The sequence below is a fragment of the Lutjanus erythropterus genome, chromosome 19, assembly GCF_056507025.1.
Source record: "Lutjanus erythropterus isolate fLutEry1 chromosome 19, fLutEry1.hap2, whole genome shotgun sequence".
Taxonomy (NCBI): domain Eukaryota; kingdom Metazoa; phylum Chordata; class Actinopteri; order Lutjaniformes; family Lutjanidae; genus Lutjanus; species Lutjanus erythropterus.
In genome coordinates this window covers 31,445,427-31,464,599 of record NC_139335.1, presented here as the reverse complement: position 1 = coordinate 31,464,599, position 19,173 = coordinate 31,445,427, and the positions used below count along the sequence as shown (strand labels likewise).

The 19,173-nt window shown below is 38.6% G+C and overlaps 1 protein-coding gene across 1 annotated transcript in view; it reads right to left on the bottom strand.

The window, feature by feature from the left end:
* Window positions 1-19,173, bottom strand: part of LOC146310129 (uncharacterized) — a 64,962-nt gene extending 45,789 nt beyond the window's left edge. Inside the window, exons 1-8 of the mRNA XM_084744255.1 lie at window positions 19,029-19,173; window positions 5,568-5,882; window positions 3,847-4,158; window positions 2,719-3,012; window positions 2,280-2,573; window positions 1,842-2,135; window positions 1,405-1,698; window positions 95-388 (exon numbers count right to left, since the gene is read on the bottom strand). Coding sequence (XP_084600381.1) covers window positions 95-388; window positions 1,405-1,698; window positions 1,842-2,135; window positions 2,280-2,573; window positions 2,719-3,012; window positions 3,847-4,158; window positions 5,568-5,882; window positions 19,029-19,173 — 2,242 coding nt within the window. The remainder of the gene's footprint in view (window positions 1-94; window positions 389-1,404; window positions 1,699-1,841; window positions 2,136-2,279; window positions 2,574-2,718; window positions 3,013-3,846; window positions 4,159-5,567; window positions 5,883-19,028) is intronic.

The window sequence follows — 19,173 nt, the reverse complement described above, 5'->3', positions numbered from 1 at the left end:
CAGGGTCTCGCCCTTTATTTTACTCCTTGTCATCCCCATTTAATTTAATACAAGTTAACAAAAAATCAAGATTGGGAAATTTGTTTTTCCTTACCAGTGACAGAGATTCTGACAGAGTCACTTAATGGGGAGCTGAAGTCTTGACTTGAAATGCTTTTCTTATACTGACACTGGTATGATCCCTCATTGTCAAAGTTGGCTCTGGGGATAATGAAGGTAGTAGAGCTGGTACTTGATGTTTGGGTCTTTCTGAATGAACCTGAGCTTTTCTGCAGGATGAATGTTCCACCTAAATGCTGAGTTGAGACTGAACAAGTGATGCTGACGTCCTGACCCCAGGTAACCACACCAGCAGGATTCATGGAGATGCTGGGCTTTGGAAAGTTCACTGAAAAATAATACAAGATTAAAGTGATTTGCCTTATACTGCCTTTGAGGCAGAGTCTCGCTCATTATTTCACTCCTTGCTCATCCCTATTTAATACAAGTTAACAAAAAAATCAAGATTGGGAAATTTGTTTTTTTTTTACCAGTGACAGAGATTCTGACAGAGTCACCCAATGGGGAGCTGAAGTCTCGACTTGAAATCCTTTTCTGATACTGACACTGGTATGACCCCTCATTGTCAAAGGTTACTCTCGGGATACTGAAGGTAGCAGAGTTGGTACTTGATGTTTGGGTCTTTCTGAATGAGCCTGAGCTTTTCTGCAGGATGAATGTTCCACCTAAATGCTGAGTTGAGACTGAACAAGTGATCTTGACGTCCTGACCCCAGGTAGCCACACCAGTAGGATTCATGGAGATGCTGGGCTTTGGGAGGTCCACTATAAACATAATAGAACATTGAAGCAGAAGATGTTGTCTTTGAGCTGAGGTGTGTCACTTTAATTTAACGTCTTGTAATTCCTAGGTAAACAAATACTAGTTAAGATAATAATCAAGACTGGGAAATGCATTTTCCTCACCATTGATAGAGAGTCTGACAGAGTCACTTAATGGGGAGCTGAAGTCTCGACTTGAAATGCTTTTCTGATACTGACACTGGTATGACCCCTCACTGTCAAAGTTGACTCTGGGGATACTGAAGGTAGCAGAGTTGGTACTTGATGTTTGGGTCTTTCTGAATGAGCCTGAGCTTTTCTGCAGGATGAATGTTCCACCTAAATGCTGAGTTGAGACTGAACAAGTGATGCCGACATTCTGACCCCAGGTAGTGACACCAGCCGGATTCATGGAGATGCTGGGCTTTGGGAGGTTCACTGAAAATATAATACAAGATTAGAATGATTTATAGTATACTGCCTTTGAGGCAGGGTCTCGCCCTTTATTTCACTCCTTGTCATCCCCATTTAATTTAATTCAAGTTAACAAAAAATCAAGATTGGGAAATTTGTTTTTCCTTACCAATGACAGAGATTCTGACAGAGTCACTTAATGGGGAGCTGAAGTCTCGACTTGAAATGCTTTTCTGATACTGACACTGGTATGACCCCTCATTGTCAAAGTTGACTCTGGGGAAACTAAAGGTAGCAGAGTTGGTACTTGATGTTTGGGTCTTTCTGAATGAGCCTGAGGTTTTCTGCAGGATAAATGTTCCACCTAAATGCTGAGTTGAGACTGAACAAGTGATGCCAACATCCTGACCCCAGGTAACCACACCAGCAGGATTCATGGAGATGCTGGGCTTTGGGAGGTTCACTGAAAGGATAATACAAGATTAGCGTGATTTGCAATAAACTGCATTTGAGGTAAGGTCTTGCCCTTTATTTCACTTGACATTCCAATTTTTTTTAATTCAAGTTAACAAAAAAATCAAGATTGGGGAATGCATCTTGACTTACCAGTGACAGAGATTCTGACAGAGTCACTTAAGGCAGAGCTGAAGTCTCGACTTGAAAGCCTTTTCTGATACTGACACTGGTATGACCCCTCACTGTCAAAGTTGACCTTGAGGATACTGAAGATGGCAGAGTTGGTACTTGATGTTTGGGTCTTTCTGAATGAGCCTGAGCGTTTTTGTAGGATGAATGTTCCACCTAAATGCTGAGTTGAGACTGAACAAGTGATCTTGACGTCCTGACCCCAGGTAACCACACCAGTAGGACTCATGGAGATGCTGGGCTTTGGGAGGTTCACTGAAAAAATAATAAAAGATTATAGTGATTTGCAATTAACTGCCTTTGAGGTAAGGTCTTGCCCTTCATTTCATTCCTTGTTATTCCCATTTAATTTAATTCAAGTTAACAAAAAATCAAGATTGGGAAATGTATTTGCCTTACCAGTGACAGAGATTCTGACAGAGTCACTTAATGGGGAGCTGAAGTCTCGACTTGAAATGCTTTTCTTATACTGACACTGGTATGATCCCTCATTGTCAAAGTTGGCTCTGGGGAAACTAAAGGTAGTAGAGCTGGTACTTGATGTTTGGGTCTTTCTGAATGAGCCTGAGGTTTTCTGCAGGATGAATGTTCCACCTAAATGCTGAGTTGAGACTGAACAAGTGATGCTGACGTCCTGACCCCAGGTAGTGACACCAGCAGGATTCATGGAGATGCTGGGCTTTGGGAGGTTCACTGAAAATATAATACAAGATTAGAGTGATTTATAGTATATTGCCTTTGAGGCAGGGTCTCGCCCTTTATTTTACTCCTTGTCATCCCCATTTAATTTAATACAAGTTAACAAAAAATCAAGATTGGGAAATTTGTTTTTCCTTACCAGTGACAGAGATTCTGACAGAGTCACTTAATGGGGAGCTGAAGTCTCGACTTGAAATGCTTTTCTTATACTGACACTGGTATGATCCCTCATTGTCAAAGTTGGCTCTGGGGAAACTAAAGGTAGTAGAGCTGGTACTTGATGTTTGGGTCTTTCTGAATGAGCCTGAGCTTTTCTGCAGGATGAATGTTCCACCTAAATGCTGAGTTGAGACTGAACAAGTGATCTTGACGTCCTGACCCCAGGTAACCACACCAGCAGGATTCATGGAGATGCTGGGCTTTGGGAGGTTTGCTGAAAAAATAATACAAGATTAGCGTGATTTGCAGTATACTGGAGCAGAAGACACTGCTTTCAGCTGAAGTGTGTTACTTTACTTTAACTTTTTCTAATTCCTAAGTAATTAAATACAAGTTAAGGAAAAAAAAAATGAATATTATAATAGAGCTGAATATTATAAAGTAAATATTACAACTTCTTGCTGTTTCTGTTCAATATAATGTTATTATAGTCCACAAGTAAAATCATGATCTGAACTGTCACAAAGTATAAGAAATAAATAAATAAACATTCTTGCCTTTTGGGGACTTTCAAAGAATGAAAATAACAATTATTACACTGCAACAGCACTTTATGTTGAATAATTTTAATTTACGTTTGGACAAAATACAAAATAGCTATTAGACAGAAAGAAGTTTTGGTAGATTCTTCTGTAGAAAGTAGTTAGTACCTGAAACTGATCACAACAAGGTCTGTAGATTGTTTTGAACAAATGGGTCATGACTTTTGGAAACGATTTTTCAAATGTATTGTTATCTATCTATATGCTAGCTATCCCTTTAAGCTTCTAAGGGCTCCCGAAACGGACGCATACATGGACTGCTGTGGAGTTTGCTTGCAGGGCGCATTCCACACATGTACAGCAGATTGGCATCAGTAATGGCTGCATCAAAGGGTCCACAGACTAATTTGAACAGTCTCAATGCATGAAGGATATGCATGTGTACACCATCTGATGATTAAATTTATGTCACACAGACCCAAACAGATCCTTGGACATTCCTCTACATGTAAAGTATAATACCTACTTAAGGCTGGCAAAGCTTATGAAAAAAAACTTCCTCTCACCTGAACACCCCACACCAGCATCCTCACCGTGTCCACAGTTGTGTGTCCCAAATCCTCCATGCTGACACTCAGTTAGAGAACTTTCACTTCCTGAACAGGCCACATTATCAAGCCAGATTTGTCCAGTTCCTTGACCAAAGTTGGCTGACTGAGGGGCACTGAGTGCTGTACCACAACCCAACTGTCTGCACACAACCTTTGCATCATTTAAGTCCCAATCGTCATCACAGACTGTTCCCCAGGCACTGTTGTAATAGATTTCAACTCTTCCTGAACACATAGTAGACCCAGCTAATCTGATCTGCACACGTCCTGTAGAGACAGACAGAGGTAGACAGGGGACTGCGGTCAACTCAACAGATTGGATTGTAGGTTACTATCATCCACATTGGTACAAGTCATCAACTGTTATTGTCCTTGCAACAATCTGGTCCTTTTCCTCCTGGCAGGGAGGTATCAACGTCCATGATTCCTAAAAACAATGAATGTGGTCCCAAAGAACAACAGCATACATCTTCACTTTCCATCAGTCCATCTCAGGTGAGCTCAGGCCCAGAGAAGATGGTGGATGTTGTTGATTTATACATGCAGTGACAAACTATGTTGACTGACAAAGGTTTTCCAAAGTGTTCCCAAGCCCATTTAGTAATATCCTTTATACAATTATGTTGGTTTTACATGCAGAGATTGCTCTACATTCTCTGAATCTTTTAATGATATTATCGATTGTAGATGATTTTTTTTTTTTTTTTATTTGCCTATGCAGTTTTTCACAAAGTGGTGAATCTTGCTCCATTCTTGCCTGTGGACACCTGAGTCTTGAGGATACCTCTTACCCATTATACTGTTACCTGTTACTATTTCACCTGTGGAATGTTTTAAGGAGCATTCCACAACTTTCCCAGTCATCTGTTGCCGCTGACCCAACTTTTTTGAAATGTATTTCAGCAATCAAGTTCAGAATGCATATATATTATCAGCTTAAATATAAAATATCTTATCATTGTATTGTATTCAAATGAATAGATGTTGAAAAGTATGTGTTTTCCAGTGTCACAACCTTTATGGAATCAGGGCTGTATTTAGGATTTTTCTATATGGAGAATAAAAAAAGTGCCATATGTGTGGAATAACTTTAAATCATAATTTTATGTTTTTTCTTCCCCTTTCATCATTTAGATAGTTGTGCCAACAAAAGGTTTGTTTGTATCAATGCAAAATGTTTTGATTTGAGTTTGTCATGATGACTATTTCAGGATGTCCTTTAGCAGTAGAATGATCTCTTCTCACATTCCATCATTCTGTCCTTCTTTACTACTTCCTGTTTCCTTCAGAATAAACTACAAGTTTTTGTTGGTAAATTTTAAGACACTTGAAGATGAAGTTGCTTGTTACATTTTGGACATATTGAGCCCCACTGAACTACAGCACAGCTAAAGATCTGTTTGTTCAAACTTTGTGACTATGCTCAACCTTTCAACCTTTATTTATACTTGGGAAATTGCAACATCTGCAGGGATCTCCAGTTGTTCAAACTATATGAGTTAATCAAGTGACAATTTTCAGATTGATATTGTTGGTTCTTCTCAGATTTAAAGGGATAGTTTGGATGTTTTGGAGTGGCAGTATATGAGGTACTTGTCCATGCAGTGTATTACCAACAGTCAAAAAATATAAGTATCTAAGGCTAGCTGAATCAGCAAATAAATATGTGCTCTCACCTGAACAGACCACACCAGCGTCTTCACCGTGTCCACAGTTGTGTGTCCCAAATCCTCTGTGTTGACACTCAGTTAGAGAACTTTCACTTCCTGAACAGGCCACATCATCAAGCCAGATTTGTCCAGTTCCTTCACCAAAGTGGGCTGAGTTATGGACTGTCAGTGCTGTGCCACAACCCAACTGTCTGCACACAACCTTTGCATCATTTAAGTCCCAGTCATCATCACAGACTGTTCCCCAGGCACTGTTGTAATAGACTTCAACTCTTCCAGTGCACCCAGTGGACCCAGACCCAGCTAATCTGATCAGACCACCTATCAGGGACATAAGAATTATAAGTACAATATTTGACATTGATATTTCATGCATACCATATATGGAAAATTACAGGATTTTATGAATGAAACAGGAGAGTGGACTGACCTGCAGCAGGTGACAATGAGGACAAGAAGAGACAGACTATTGGGGAGAAACAAAAGTTGTCTTATTAATCATAAATTAAATTATTAAAGACAAGATTAATTATGATTCATAAAATTAATTATGAATTATGATCTAAACCACTTTGGAGATGTTACTTTGAAAGGAACAGCATGGGGCACATTCACATAGTAAAAGTCTATTTCAGTATCCTCCCAGTGAGCAGTTTTCCATTGAACTACATGGTAAATGCTGATTGAATGTTCACATTTAGACCAATTTTCACTAGGATTTACAACAGTGACTTTTTTCATCCTCTAAAATGTTAGAATAATAATATGTCGTCACTTTGGATCCTCATTACAAACTCGCTGACCTTAGACCTGGGAGAATTTTAAAATGAAAGCAGAAAAATGAAAGCAGAAAAATAACAAACTAATATGTATACATTTTTTGGCAAACAAATGTCTAAAGATGACCTGTACTGTCCTTCAAAGGAAGAAGGCAGTAGCTTTTTTTCTTTTTTTTTTTTTTTTTTGGTCAAAAATGAGTTTTGTGAGTTTAAAAATATCTTTTCTTATGTGGACAAATATTTTCTCTCAAATGTGTTGTATTTTGGAAAACATAAAATAACTGTAAATACTAAATTGTACAATAACTGTAAAAAGCTGTAGAGAAGCTACAGCAAACCACCAGAGCTTCACTTACTGTATTGTAACATATAAAATGTCTGCAAGAAATATGCCAACTATGAGCATTACACTACTATATATAACAACAGTATAGACAATATAAGACTCATAACTCTCACACTCACCACTACAACAACCCAGGTGTGACAATGCATTGTGTTAAAATTAAGCAATCAGTTTCATATTTCTCCTATTGCAGCATACTGCCTTTTATATTTAAAAACCCCATTTTATTTTATAAGAATATAAATATTAGTAGCTTCAAATGCTCAGAAACATCCCAAAACCATTGAAATAATCTGATTTAAAAAGTGATCAGATAAAATGTAAGTTACTTCCTTTTGTTTTGTTATGACACAATATTTTTTGTACTCTCTGTACTCTCAGAGGTCAGGATTAATATGTAGAAACGATACAATATAAAGCTATAAAACTGCCACATAACCAATTACCTTGCTGCAACTGTTTTGGCTCGACAGCTAGAAAACTTTAAAGGGACAGTTCACTAAAAAATGAAAATTCAGTCATTATCTACTCATCCTCATGCTGATTGAAGGTGAGGTTTAGTTTTTTTAGTCCACAAAACACTGCTGGAGTTTCACAGGAAAACAGTGTTGCAGAATCTCCCAAACAATTTAAGTGAATGGTGAGCAGTTTTCAAACATACAAAAACAACAGAATAAAAACATACTGCTCATCTGGTGTAATCCAAGTCTCTTAAACCCCCGACATGCCTGAGAAAATGTTATTTACAGCATGTTTTTATCCTGAACCTTCACTGTAGATCTTTAGCTTGGAGCCACGTTCACATGCACACTGTGTGAACTGTGTGTGTGTGGTGTGACGACATGCAAACAGCATGTCTGGACTTTAGGAGACTTGGATTACACCAGACGAGCTGTAATGGGGGAACTGTATGTCTTTTTTTCCCCTGTTGTTTTACTTTACATTTGAAAACTTTTCTTTCTTTTCTTCCTGTGAAACTCCAGCAGTGTTTTGTGGACTAGGACTTTGTAGGGCAGAATAATTGACAGTCATTTGTGGGAAACCCAGTGGGACTGTACTGATTATACTTTTGCTAACTTCTTCTTTTACTTACCATGCTCTCTCTCTCTCTCTCTCTCTCTCTCTCTCTCTCTCTCTCTCTCTCTCTGTTTCTCTCTCACACCAGTCAAAGTTAAAGTACAGAAAAAGATCTCATCAGATTTCATGTTCTAGGCTCCCTAATGATTTCTGTTGAATGAATTGTGGCATTAACATTTATCTGTATGATACCTGTATTAATGTGTGTGAACTGAAACTGAAGCTCTCCATAATGATAAATCCAACACTCAAAGTCTGTTATTATTGAATATTATTGGTTTTAATATCGGTCTGATTATCGGTAGAGACGAGCTAAACTGTGATGGTGAGACAGTAAAATGTAGAGACAGAAGACAGATGGTGCAAAAACAGAAGTAGAGACCAGGAGGAGAATATTTCAAGCAGCCATGCTGAAAATAAATAATAATAACTTTATATGTGTGTGTGTGTGTGTGTGTTTATATATATATATATGTATATATGTATATATATGTATATATATGTATATGTATGTAGCTCTTTTGCTTTGTAAACTTAAATACCCCAGAGGCAAAATAACAACAGATGGCCAGTACAAGGCCAGACAGGAGCTAAAGTAAAGCTAAATAAAACATAGTAAGACAGTACAAAACAATGAACTAGATAAGAACAGAAAAACAGGAAAAACATGACAATAAGAATAAATAAAATAGAGGGAGGAGATTTCGTGTTGTCAAGTCAACATCAATAAATAAATGGAGGACATAAGACAACATCATATAATGTCAACATAAAGTACAAACAAAATAATAAAAATTAAATTAAAGTGAGATGATGACATCACATAAAAGCAAGTCTATAAAAATGGATTTTAAGAAGTGATTTAAAAGATGTTAGTGATTCTGCAGCCTGATCTCCTCGGGCAGGTCGTTCCAAAGTCGAGGGGCCCTGATGAAGAAACCTTTAGATTTAAGCCAGTTAGGACGGCCCCGCCCGAGGATCTAAGGCTGCGTACTGGCTCATAAAAGGTTAACATTTCCAACTATGTAACTTGGGGCCAGACCCAGATGGGCTTTAAAAGCGATCAGTAAAATCTTAAAATCAATTCTAAAATGCACAGGGAGTTCAGTGGAGGGAAACCAGGACTGGAGTGATGTGATGTTGTCTGTTAAAACCAGTAAGAGTGGACAGTGAATGGAGCGCATGGACTAGTGGTTATTTAAGATGCACCAGTAAAGTGTCCACAGCAGCGATGTAAAACAGTAAGGTGGTACGTGGAGTGTCCAATATTTTCTGAAGTGGTAAACGGTGTTAAAATTTTGAGAAGCGCTGATCTATACTATCACAGCAGCACCCTAAATAAAATGAGTAGACCAGCATAAATGTAACAATAGATGTGTAGATTCTGCTTTTCACATGTAGATAGACCAAATATTTATTATTATTTGTATTCATTTAGTTTTGTAATGTATTTCTTTTATTACATTAGTTTTAGATATAACATGAGCATGTTCAGTGAACGCTGCTCTTTTAACATGTTCATGCACAACACTGATTCTAATAGAGGAGTACATTGTAACCATTTGAAAACATGACTTGACTTGAAGTTGCTCACCTAAATACAGGTTAGGTAGACGTCTCGACATCCTGGTCGATGCAGGTCACAGGTCGAAGCGTCCAGGTTCTAGGAGCAAGTCCAGGAGCTTCTTTCCTTGTACTCACAGAGGCAGGAGTTTCTCACACACAGTGTATATACGGCCTAAAAAGCAAAGAAAGAGGAATTTGTAGGCGTGCATTTCACAACCCAATGTCTGTGTTATTGACCATTTACAGTTTTTTATGATTGCTTACAGACTAAAATGTAAAATAAGGTTTCCGTTAGTGAAACCTGACACCCAGTGAGCGAAACCTCAACCCAGATCTGCACAACTATCAGCACATTTTCAGCTTCACACTTTTTGCAAAATACTAAACAGTGTTTTTCAAATCACTAAACACGTCTCTACATTAGACACAGAAATCTAATATCATGTCACTTCTTTGCCCTTTCAAAACACTGCCTTTCAAAATAAAACACAATTCAAACAGTGGTTCACACAAAGCCGGCAGGTGTACACACACTCAGCTGCTGAACAGTAAACTCTCCAGTCAACAGGTGACTTTACCTGTAGCAGATTTATTTATTTGTGTGGTGTTTTGACAAAGTGGCAAAGGCACACTAGCGGCTGCACTGTGACCGTCCGCCAGTGTTTCTCTCCTGGTGCAAGTTTCATTGGCTCATTCGTTGTTCATTTTAAAGGATTATTTCTCTTATATCACTTCTTGGTTTTGACCAGTTTCTTCTGGACCCTTCCCGACTTTTACAAAGTTCACATTTTAAAACAGAAAAAGTCACTCATCCAAAGTCTGTGTTTTTAACTAGCTCGCCAGCTAACAAGATTGAAGACCTCCTCCACTGAAAATCAGGTTTTTGACCTTGTCATCATAACCATGTGGTGTTTTTCTCTCAACCCTCCACCCAAATCATCTCCACCCTTCTGTATCCAAACCTACAATGGTACATAACACTGCAACACAGCCAGGCAATGTATGGTGTCAGTTTATAGAGCTGGTATCATCAGTAGCAGTCTACAGGACAGTCAAAAATGACTGGAGTAAAGAGAAGTTTTGAGGTAAAACAGAATACATGAGGAAGTGTGACCTGATAAGGGTGGGGAAGAGATGTTTGGTCCACATATACATATGAACTTCCTCTTTCTTTGAAATGCACCGCCTCATCTAAGTAACACCCTGGCATGCACTGTACATGTACATTTATTGAGGATTTATTTATGTCACAGTTTTGCAGTGCCTTGCTGACTTACATAACTGTTATATCATGGTCCTACAGAACTGAGACCATTTGGAATATAAAATGGTTCTCAATAGAACTTTATGGTTGGGTTCTTGTTAGGACCCTTAGAGGGTAGAAAGATTCTGGACAGAACTCCAGAGGGTTGTTGAATTCCTTGATGAACTCTTTCGATATGGGTTCTTTGGAAAAATGTTCTCAGTAGAATCCCCTGGGTGAGTTCTAAAATAATGTGCTGATTCTCATTTGTGCATTTGGAATAGCATGGATCCACATGGCATGAGAATATTCCACAGAGATATAGTTGTTTTGTTTACATTTTTACACATCGTATAAGAAGTGACGTCAGCTGTGTTTACCTACGTCTCAAAGAGTCAGAGCTGCATAACTTCACCCAGGACAGAGGGAGAGCAAACATGATTGACAATGACATCTTCATCACAGCGAATTTCCAAAGACAAAACCCTCAAAGTTCTTTTTCAAAGTGATGATGATGTGGAGTGAGGGGCAGAAAACATTCTCACAGATGATGAGTTGGTTTACTGACAGGGACCTGATCCAGCTGTAGAGTTTGTGACCTATATTTATTTTCAGGATATGTGAGATAACATGAATGAAGTGAATATGAAGAAACGAAAATATGTTCATGGGTAATTCTCTGCTTATTTGTATATTTGGTGCTTATTTGTGCAGATATCCAAAAAGTGTTTGTCACAATTGTGGGATGCAGGATGTGGGGGAGGCTATTGTTCTCAGGTAAAGTAGGTAATTGCATAAACACAGGATGTTTTGTCTATTGGGGGTTGAATAAGCTATCACTCTACTTTGCTCAGCATACAGAGTGTGTAGAATAGGTCTGCGGGTTTCAGTGAAATGAGATGTGAATGCAAAAACAGTTACTGGTTTGATATAGTATATGATCTCATATTTTTTTATTCATTTTATTTGTTTTACAGTGGTGAGGAGCCTGGTACCTCTGCTGCAGGGTAATAAGCCAGTCCCTTTGACTCACAGGGCCTTCATGTAGGAGCTGACCGTCCAGCTGTGCACTGTTACAGCTGTGGCCCCTTCTGCCAGGACACAGTGACCACGTACCTGTGCCAGTCTCTGCTCAGACTGACAAGAGCAGGTGAGCCTTGTGTGGACACAAGACCTCTGTAGACTCTAAGCAGACGAGCTAGGCCAGTCAGTCTACATCCTGGTGTGAGGAGTGTGATGTGGCCCTCTGTCTCATCTCATATCTCAAATGAAAGGAGTTATCTTGTAACTATGTGAATAATTTTTGCTGTGTGTTGATGAGAGTGTTTTGTTTTTTTTCCCTGATCACCAGGACTTGACAGAACAATATTCAAATGCCAGAAACCAGGTTCCAATACATATATAAAATGTTTTGAATAGAATTCTGTGAGATTCAATTTCTGCTTTGTTTTTTTTTCTTTTCTCTTTATGGTCATAACCTTTTATACAGTCATGTGACATCACTGCAGCTTACATATTCTGATAGCTCAGGTCATCCTGAAAATCCTGTTCAGAACTTTATTGTGTTGTACACTAGGAGACCAGGTGAACCAAAAATGAGGAAAAAGGCTTAGACCCCAGAGGACTAATGTATGTTTTCAAGCTGAGGTTGTTGACTCCTAGATATCTGACATCTTATCAGTGTAATTCTCTCCATTGTAATTTCCCTCCTGAGATGAGAACATCCTGTTCTACGTTTACAGTGTTGCTTTTAGACAAAAACATACAAACTGTCTTTGATACTTTCAGTTGTAGCTGTAACATCGGTTGATCCTGGATGTGACCTTCTAACATTTGAGCCAAACTGAAACCATCAGGAATGTTTAAACTTTTTCCTTGAAGACTCGTCTTCCATGTTTAAATTAAAGTCACCCATTACAATGACCTCAGGAAGACAAGCACACACAGCTCACACTTTCACTCATCTGTACTGAGTCACATATACAGCACATTTACCAAAGTATGACACACTCAGTTTCAGGACCACAGTTACCAAAGTCTCTAACAAAGTATCTTTTTACAGTCATTTATATGGTCCTTTTCACCAAACTATCAAATTACATTGAATTTTAAATATGTTTTTAACCATTTACATGTTTAACCTCTTTATTTTATTCTTATGGACTGATCTACTATGTTTTTACAGTGTTAAATGAAAACAGCTTCAACCTAACAGCACATTTCTTCAGCAAAAACTCTGACAAACATGAGTTAATCATTTCAAAGTGCTTGGTGTATGTAATGACTTAAATAAAAGGGAGTAGTAACAAAGAAGGATGGAGGAAAACAACCACAAGCAGCTCTCATCCTCACTTGTCTGTATTGAGTGAAGAAGAAGTGTGTGACCTAGAAATGTTCTTACTGTGAGCACAAGATAAATTCTCATGCAAAGTCACCATCTGATTCATGAAACGTGCATCGGCCAAGTTTGTTCTTACCACCATGCACATGTTAGTGAATCAGAATCATTCTGAACCGACAGGCTCCTGCCTGCAATCTGCATACTGACACACTCCTTTTCTCCATGTGAGGAAAAATGTTTGCAAATATCATAGAGGAAGTGGTGAAGTCGTACTAATGTCACATTCAGACAGAAGCAGGTGTTGCTGCGGTGTGTGGGGGTGTTTATTTGTGTTTAGAGTTTAACTGCTGTCAAAGAGTCAGGAAATTTCATTTTCTGTCTCTGGTTCAGCAGCTTTTGACCAGTGCTGAGCGCCGCCTCTCCACATTCAGTCTGTACTGCAGACACACTGCTGCACTGTCCGAGTCTGAGGAGGAAGACAGAGAAGGAACACTGCGACTCATAATTAAAAGTCCTTGGGCTGCAAGAACTGAAGCACTGCATGTTGTGTTGTGTCCCAGGAGAAACAAAATGTGTCTCAGATGAAAAAGAAATGGGTTAATATTAAAGTTGATGCATTAAAAAGAAAAACAGACTAGAAGAAAATTATGGAAATAAGTGGAGAACAAGGAGAAGCTGATCTGTCAGCCCAAGATCAGAGACTCACTGCACTTATTGGAAATATCTATAAGTCAGATAAAAACAAAAATGAGGTTGAAAGTGATGACATTCAGCAAGATGACTTTCACCCAGTGATCATTCATTCATTCATTCATTCATTCATTCATTCATTAATCTATAACAATATATTCATGAAATGCAACACAAAGTGTTTAACATAAAAACAGATCATCAGAACAGGGAACAAAGAGCACAAACACGTCTTGCCGACGTCGGTATGATTATTAAAGTTCACAGATAAATTATCTTATGTACCAGCTGTGTCATATTTGATACGCACATTTTCAACATGATTTTACTATAAAATAAGATACAAAATATTATGTAATTATGGTTTGACTAAAGTAAATATTCATTTTAATATTAGTAACAATATAACTGTTATTCTCACTGTAGCTTTTTCAAAATTAGTAAAGATTTCCCTGTCAGAAACATGTCACTCACTATGTGAAGGCAGCCATGTTGGATTTTGCATTCAGACACTGCTGCCTGCAGTTCACTAATAATCCACCAGAGGACAGAAGACAGTCTCAGATTACATATAACAGATTTTTCAGAGATGTCTCAGAAACTCATGTATGAAGGTCTGGACCCATATGGAATCCATTTTCCCTGATCAGCATTCAAACATGACCAAAAACATTAGCTGCACTCACACACACACACACACACACACACACACACACACACACACACACACACGAACATGATGAAGGAACACATATAGATTTTATTGTTTGTACTACTTTACTTTTTTACAATTCACCTTGGTCAAGATACTTTTTACATTTACCTCTCAGAAACTATTCAGATTAATTTTCATTCAGAAAAAACGATTTGTTTAAACAATTTTAAAATATATATTTTTCACTCCACCTCTTTACATTGTATTTCAATATTCAAACTTAAGTGTAATGTGATACATTTTTAACATAAATGTTCTAAGAAATTCAATAAGAAATAACCAGTAGATAACATGCTACTCTTAAGGTGTCGGTCTCAGTTTCATCCTGGGCCACATCAGCGTGATGGTGACCCTCAAAGAACCAGGCTGTAAATGTAAGACTATATAAATGTATCTACTTGTTAAGATATTACATACCAAAACTTCATCTTCATCTTTCTTGTTCTAAACCCATCATCTTGACACCACTGTACTTAACCGTAATGTTAAGTCAGACCTTCCTTCTGAACAATCTCCACACTATAATGACCCTTTCAATAACACTCAACTCTTTGATGTACTTCTGAAAAATTAGGATTATAAATGAACCTTAATGCTACACATGACTCACTTTGATTACAGAACATTCTTATTAAGTAAGCTACCACTTTGATTCTTCTTAAAGACAGTGATATATTCTGTCTTTTGTTTTTTGGGTACATTTTAATGTTATAGTGACATGTTTGAGCAATGCAAACACAAGTTAGCTAACACCTCAGGCCCAACATTTAATTATACAGTAATATCAGTTGGATCAGTCGATTATTTTAGTTGTGATGTTTGAATCTATAGATGCTAACTGCTAACCACCAAATTAACTGCCATTGATTTATCTCAAATCATTAATAGATAAAGTGTTAGGGGGCTGATCAGACTACAGGCATGGCCACTTCAAAAGCACCTTAGTAAAGCATGTCACCAAAAATAGCTACTGTGTGTGCAACCAGGTGATCAATTAGTGGGAAAAAAATTGATTCAAGCAGATGTCAAGTTCTTGCCATTGTTCTTACTATGAGATGAGGAATAAAGCCCATAAAAAGCAGAGGTTTTGGATTAACAATATCAAGCTCTTGTCTGCATTTGCAATTGTCCCACTGTTTCCATCACATCTACCAGCCTCAAAGTATGAAGGAAGTAGGAAGGTAAACTAGTGAATCCATCCACTCACTTTATTTGACTGGTTACCTGAGCCAAGTGTGACACTGACAAGCTGTGCTGATTTGAGAACTTTTTAACATCTATGCACATTTAAAAGCCACTAAGGAGAGGAGCACATGCCAGGCACACCTTACCCATGAAAAACTTAGTTGTAGTGTCAGTGTGATTGCCCCTTTAGGTGTGAGACTGGCTGAAGGCGTGCCATGTCTCAGCTGTTACGACAGGGTAAACACGTGGTCTTTAAAAGCCATTGAAGTCAGTGCATATACTAAGAGAATAAGCGCCCATGTTGTCGAAGAGTGGTGCAGTGGTTCAGTTCAGTGCAGAGTTTGCATGTTCTCCCCATGTCTGTGTGGGTTCTCTCTGGGCTCTCCGGCTTCCTCTCACAGTCCAAAGACATGCATGCTAGGTTAATTGGTGACTCTATAACTGATAGTAAGCACTCAATGCAAGTCCCAAGACAGAGTGATATGTTTGACTTTTCTCCTCCTTCTACCTTAAAAAATAATCTTTAACAAAAAAAAGAATGCCAGGTTGTGTTGTAGACTTTCACAATGAAACTCTGGTGGCTGATTAGGCTTGATATTATTGTATTAGTGAATATAAATGTTAAAAATACTGAATAATCACTTTCATATCTGATTTCACCATGAAAAAAAAACATGTTGTTGTATTGTGTCTGTTATATTATTTTTCTCACCTGCTGCCAGCCTGCAGTTAGTTCATTGTTACCCATCCTGGCACATTATGTCATACCTCATTCACTCTAACTTTTTTCAAATCAATTTACACAAACAATACCAAGAATATCAATATTCATGTACTTTTAGTTTAGCTTTGGCTTGCTGAGTAATGGCATAAGGTCATTAGTGTGATGCACTCATCATCATGCATGCTCAGTTTCAAACAGCACACTTTACACAGCACAAAAGTAAAACACTTAAAGGTGTTTGTCAAATGATCCCAGAGAATGCAAACAATCAAATATCCGTCTGCTATATGCCAGCTGTCACTGATACTTGACAATCTCACTGGCAAACATTTCATGTTATATGTCATCTGACATGGTTAAGCTAATTAAATGTCTCCTCTACATTATTTGCAAGGCAAACAGGACCTCAATTCAGTCACAACTGTGAAAAATATAATTTGGTCAACATGAGTGTGGAAATTAAATTAGAAATAAACTTTTGCAAAGTGTTTAACTTTCAGTGTTCACTACTGACTGAGTTAAAGAGCAGGAAACCTGTTGTCTGCACTGATGAATGTATTGCTCTGTTGAATGAGGTATGTGTTACTGTCTGCACTGAATTCAGGCATCTTAAATGTCAAACTGTAATGCAAATGTTACTTTGTAAATTAAACAGAAAGACGTGTAACCTTTGGTGAATATTCTTATTTTTCTACTTTTGCTTTGCAAGCAGGAGGAAATGGTAGAGGAGACTTTCCTGAGAAGTTAGAGGTTCTCAGGGTTACTTCTTCTGCAACTGATGTGCTTTTTTCTAAAGTCTTTGATGACAGGGATGTCATTATAGCATGAGGTGAGTGAGGCACGTCATGTGAATAGATAGCAGGAAAAGACTAACCGGTCTGTGTCCTCAGTGGACACACACAGGTCTACTCACAGGTCTAAAAAACACTAGGTTAAAAGTTACCCAGTGTGAGGTCAAGTTAATCTTCAGGGAGCAGACATCTTGGTTTAACTAGGACTGTCCAGTAAACAATATATGTAGCACAATGGGCGTAGAAGCATGTGCAGAAGCACAACTTGCAGAAGAGCTGAGTGAAGGTGAACATCGATCAACAGGTGAGATGATCATGAAATAGTCTCCCTCACATCATCAGTTCCATCACATTTAAATGTGATATAACAGCTCACCAGTATGAAGAAATTCGTTAGGTGATGATTCAGTTGACTGACACTATTTTTTAGAAATTCTACCCTAATTTTTTACATGGTCACGAAGTTTGTTAATGTGCGGTTGCGCTGCGATGTGTTTCAAGGATAAAAGAAATTTAGACATGAGCCCTGACATCTTCATCATATAAAAACTAAATATGGAGTTAAAACTGACCAGTCTGTGCTGTGCAGATGTACTGCACCACAGACTTTGCGCATTGATAAATTTCTTTTATCCGTGAAACAAATCGCAGCACAACTGCATATTAACAAACTATGTGATGTTGGTCTAGGGGTATGATTCTTGCTTTGGGTGCAAGAGGTCCTTGGTCCAAATCCCAGATGAGCCACAAACTTGTTACGGCTGGCTCATAGGCCGCAACAAATGAGGGAGAAGTTTATTAAAGGTTTCAAACAATAAACACTACGATGAGTTGTGGTAGTCAGTATCAGTGGTGTGTGAGGGTGCGTGGATGTGTTGAATAATGTGAGGTGCATGTTGTCAGTGCGAAACAAAGAACACAAAAAGAAAAGGGTGGCATGGATTGAGGAGGGGGCCATCAGGGGCGCATCTGCAACCACTGCTACTGCTACTGCAATCGCGAGCACATGAGAACAACTGGTGACTGGACAGAGGGGTGTACTATGAAGCGAGATTAATGGGTTAGAGAGGTATATTGAGTCTAAAGCCAGGATTTTCAGTGTCATGAAGGCAGCTCTCTTTTAACCTGGCTAGATCACCATGGTAACTGATGCTAAACTCATAACCTGGTCAGGAGCAGGTTAAATTCAGAGTTTCAGATTAAATCATCTGTAAAAAGCGTCGTTCTTAAACTAATTTTTGTCCTAACAAGGTTGTTTATGAGCAATATACAGTATCTCACAAAAGTGAGTACACCCCTCACATTTCTGCAAATATTTAATTATATCTTTTCATGGGACAACACTGAAGAAATGACACTTTGATACAATGTAAAGTAGTCAGTGTACAGCTTGTATAACAGTGTAAATTTACTGTCCCCTTAAAATAACTCAACACACAGCCATTAATGTCTAAACCAACAAAAGTGAGTACACCCCTAGGTGAAAATGTCAGAATTGGGCCCAAAGTGTCAATATTTTGTGTGGCCACCATTGTTTTCCAGCACTGCCTTAACCCTCTTGGGCGTGGAGTTCACCAGAGCTTCACAGGTTGTTACTGGAATCCTCTTCCACTCCTCCATGATGACATCACAGAGCTGGTGGATGTTAAAGACCTTTGCGCTCCTCCACCTTACGTCTGAAGATGCCCCACAGATGCTCAATAGAGTTTAGGTCTAGAGACATGCTTGGCCAGTCCATCACCTTTACCCTCAGCTTCTTTAGCAAGGCAGTGGTTGTCTTGGAGGTGTGGTTGGGGTCGTTAACATGTTGGAATACTGTCCTGTGGCCCAGTTTATGAAGGGAGGGGATCATGCTCTGCTTCAGTATGTCACAGTACATGTTGGCATTCATGGTTCCCTCGATGAACTGTAGCTCCTCAGTGCCAGCAGCACTCATGCAGCCCCAGACCATGACACTCCCACCACCATGCTTGACTGTAGGCAAGACACACTTGTCTTTGTAGTCCTCACCTGGTTGCCACCACACACACTTGACACCATCTGAACCAAATAAGTTTATCTTGGTCTCATCAGACCACAGGACATGGTTCCAGTAATCCACGTCCTTAGTCTGCTTGTCTTCAGCAAACTGTTTGTGGGCTTTCATGTGTATCAT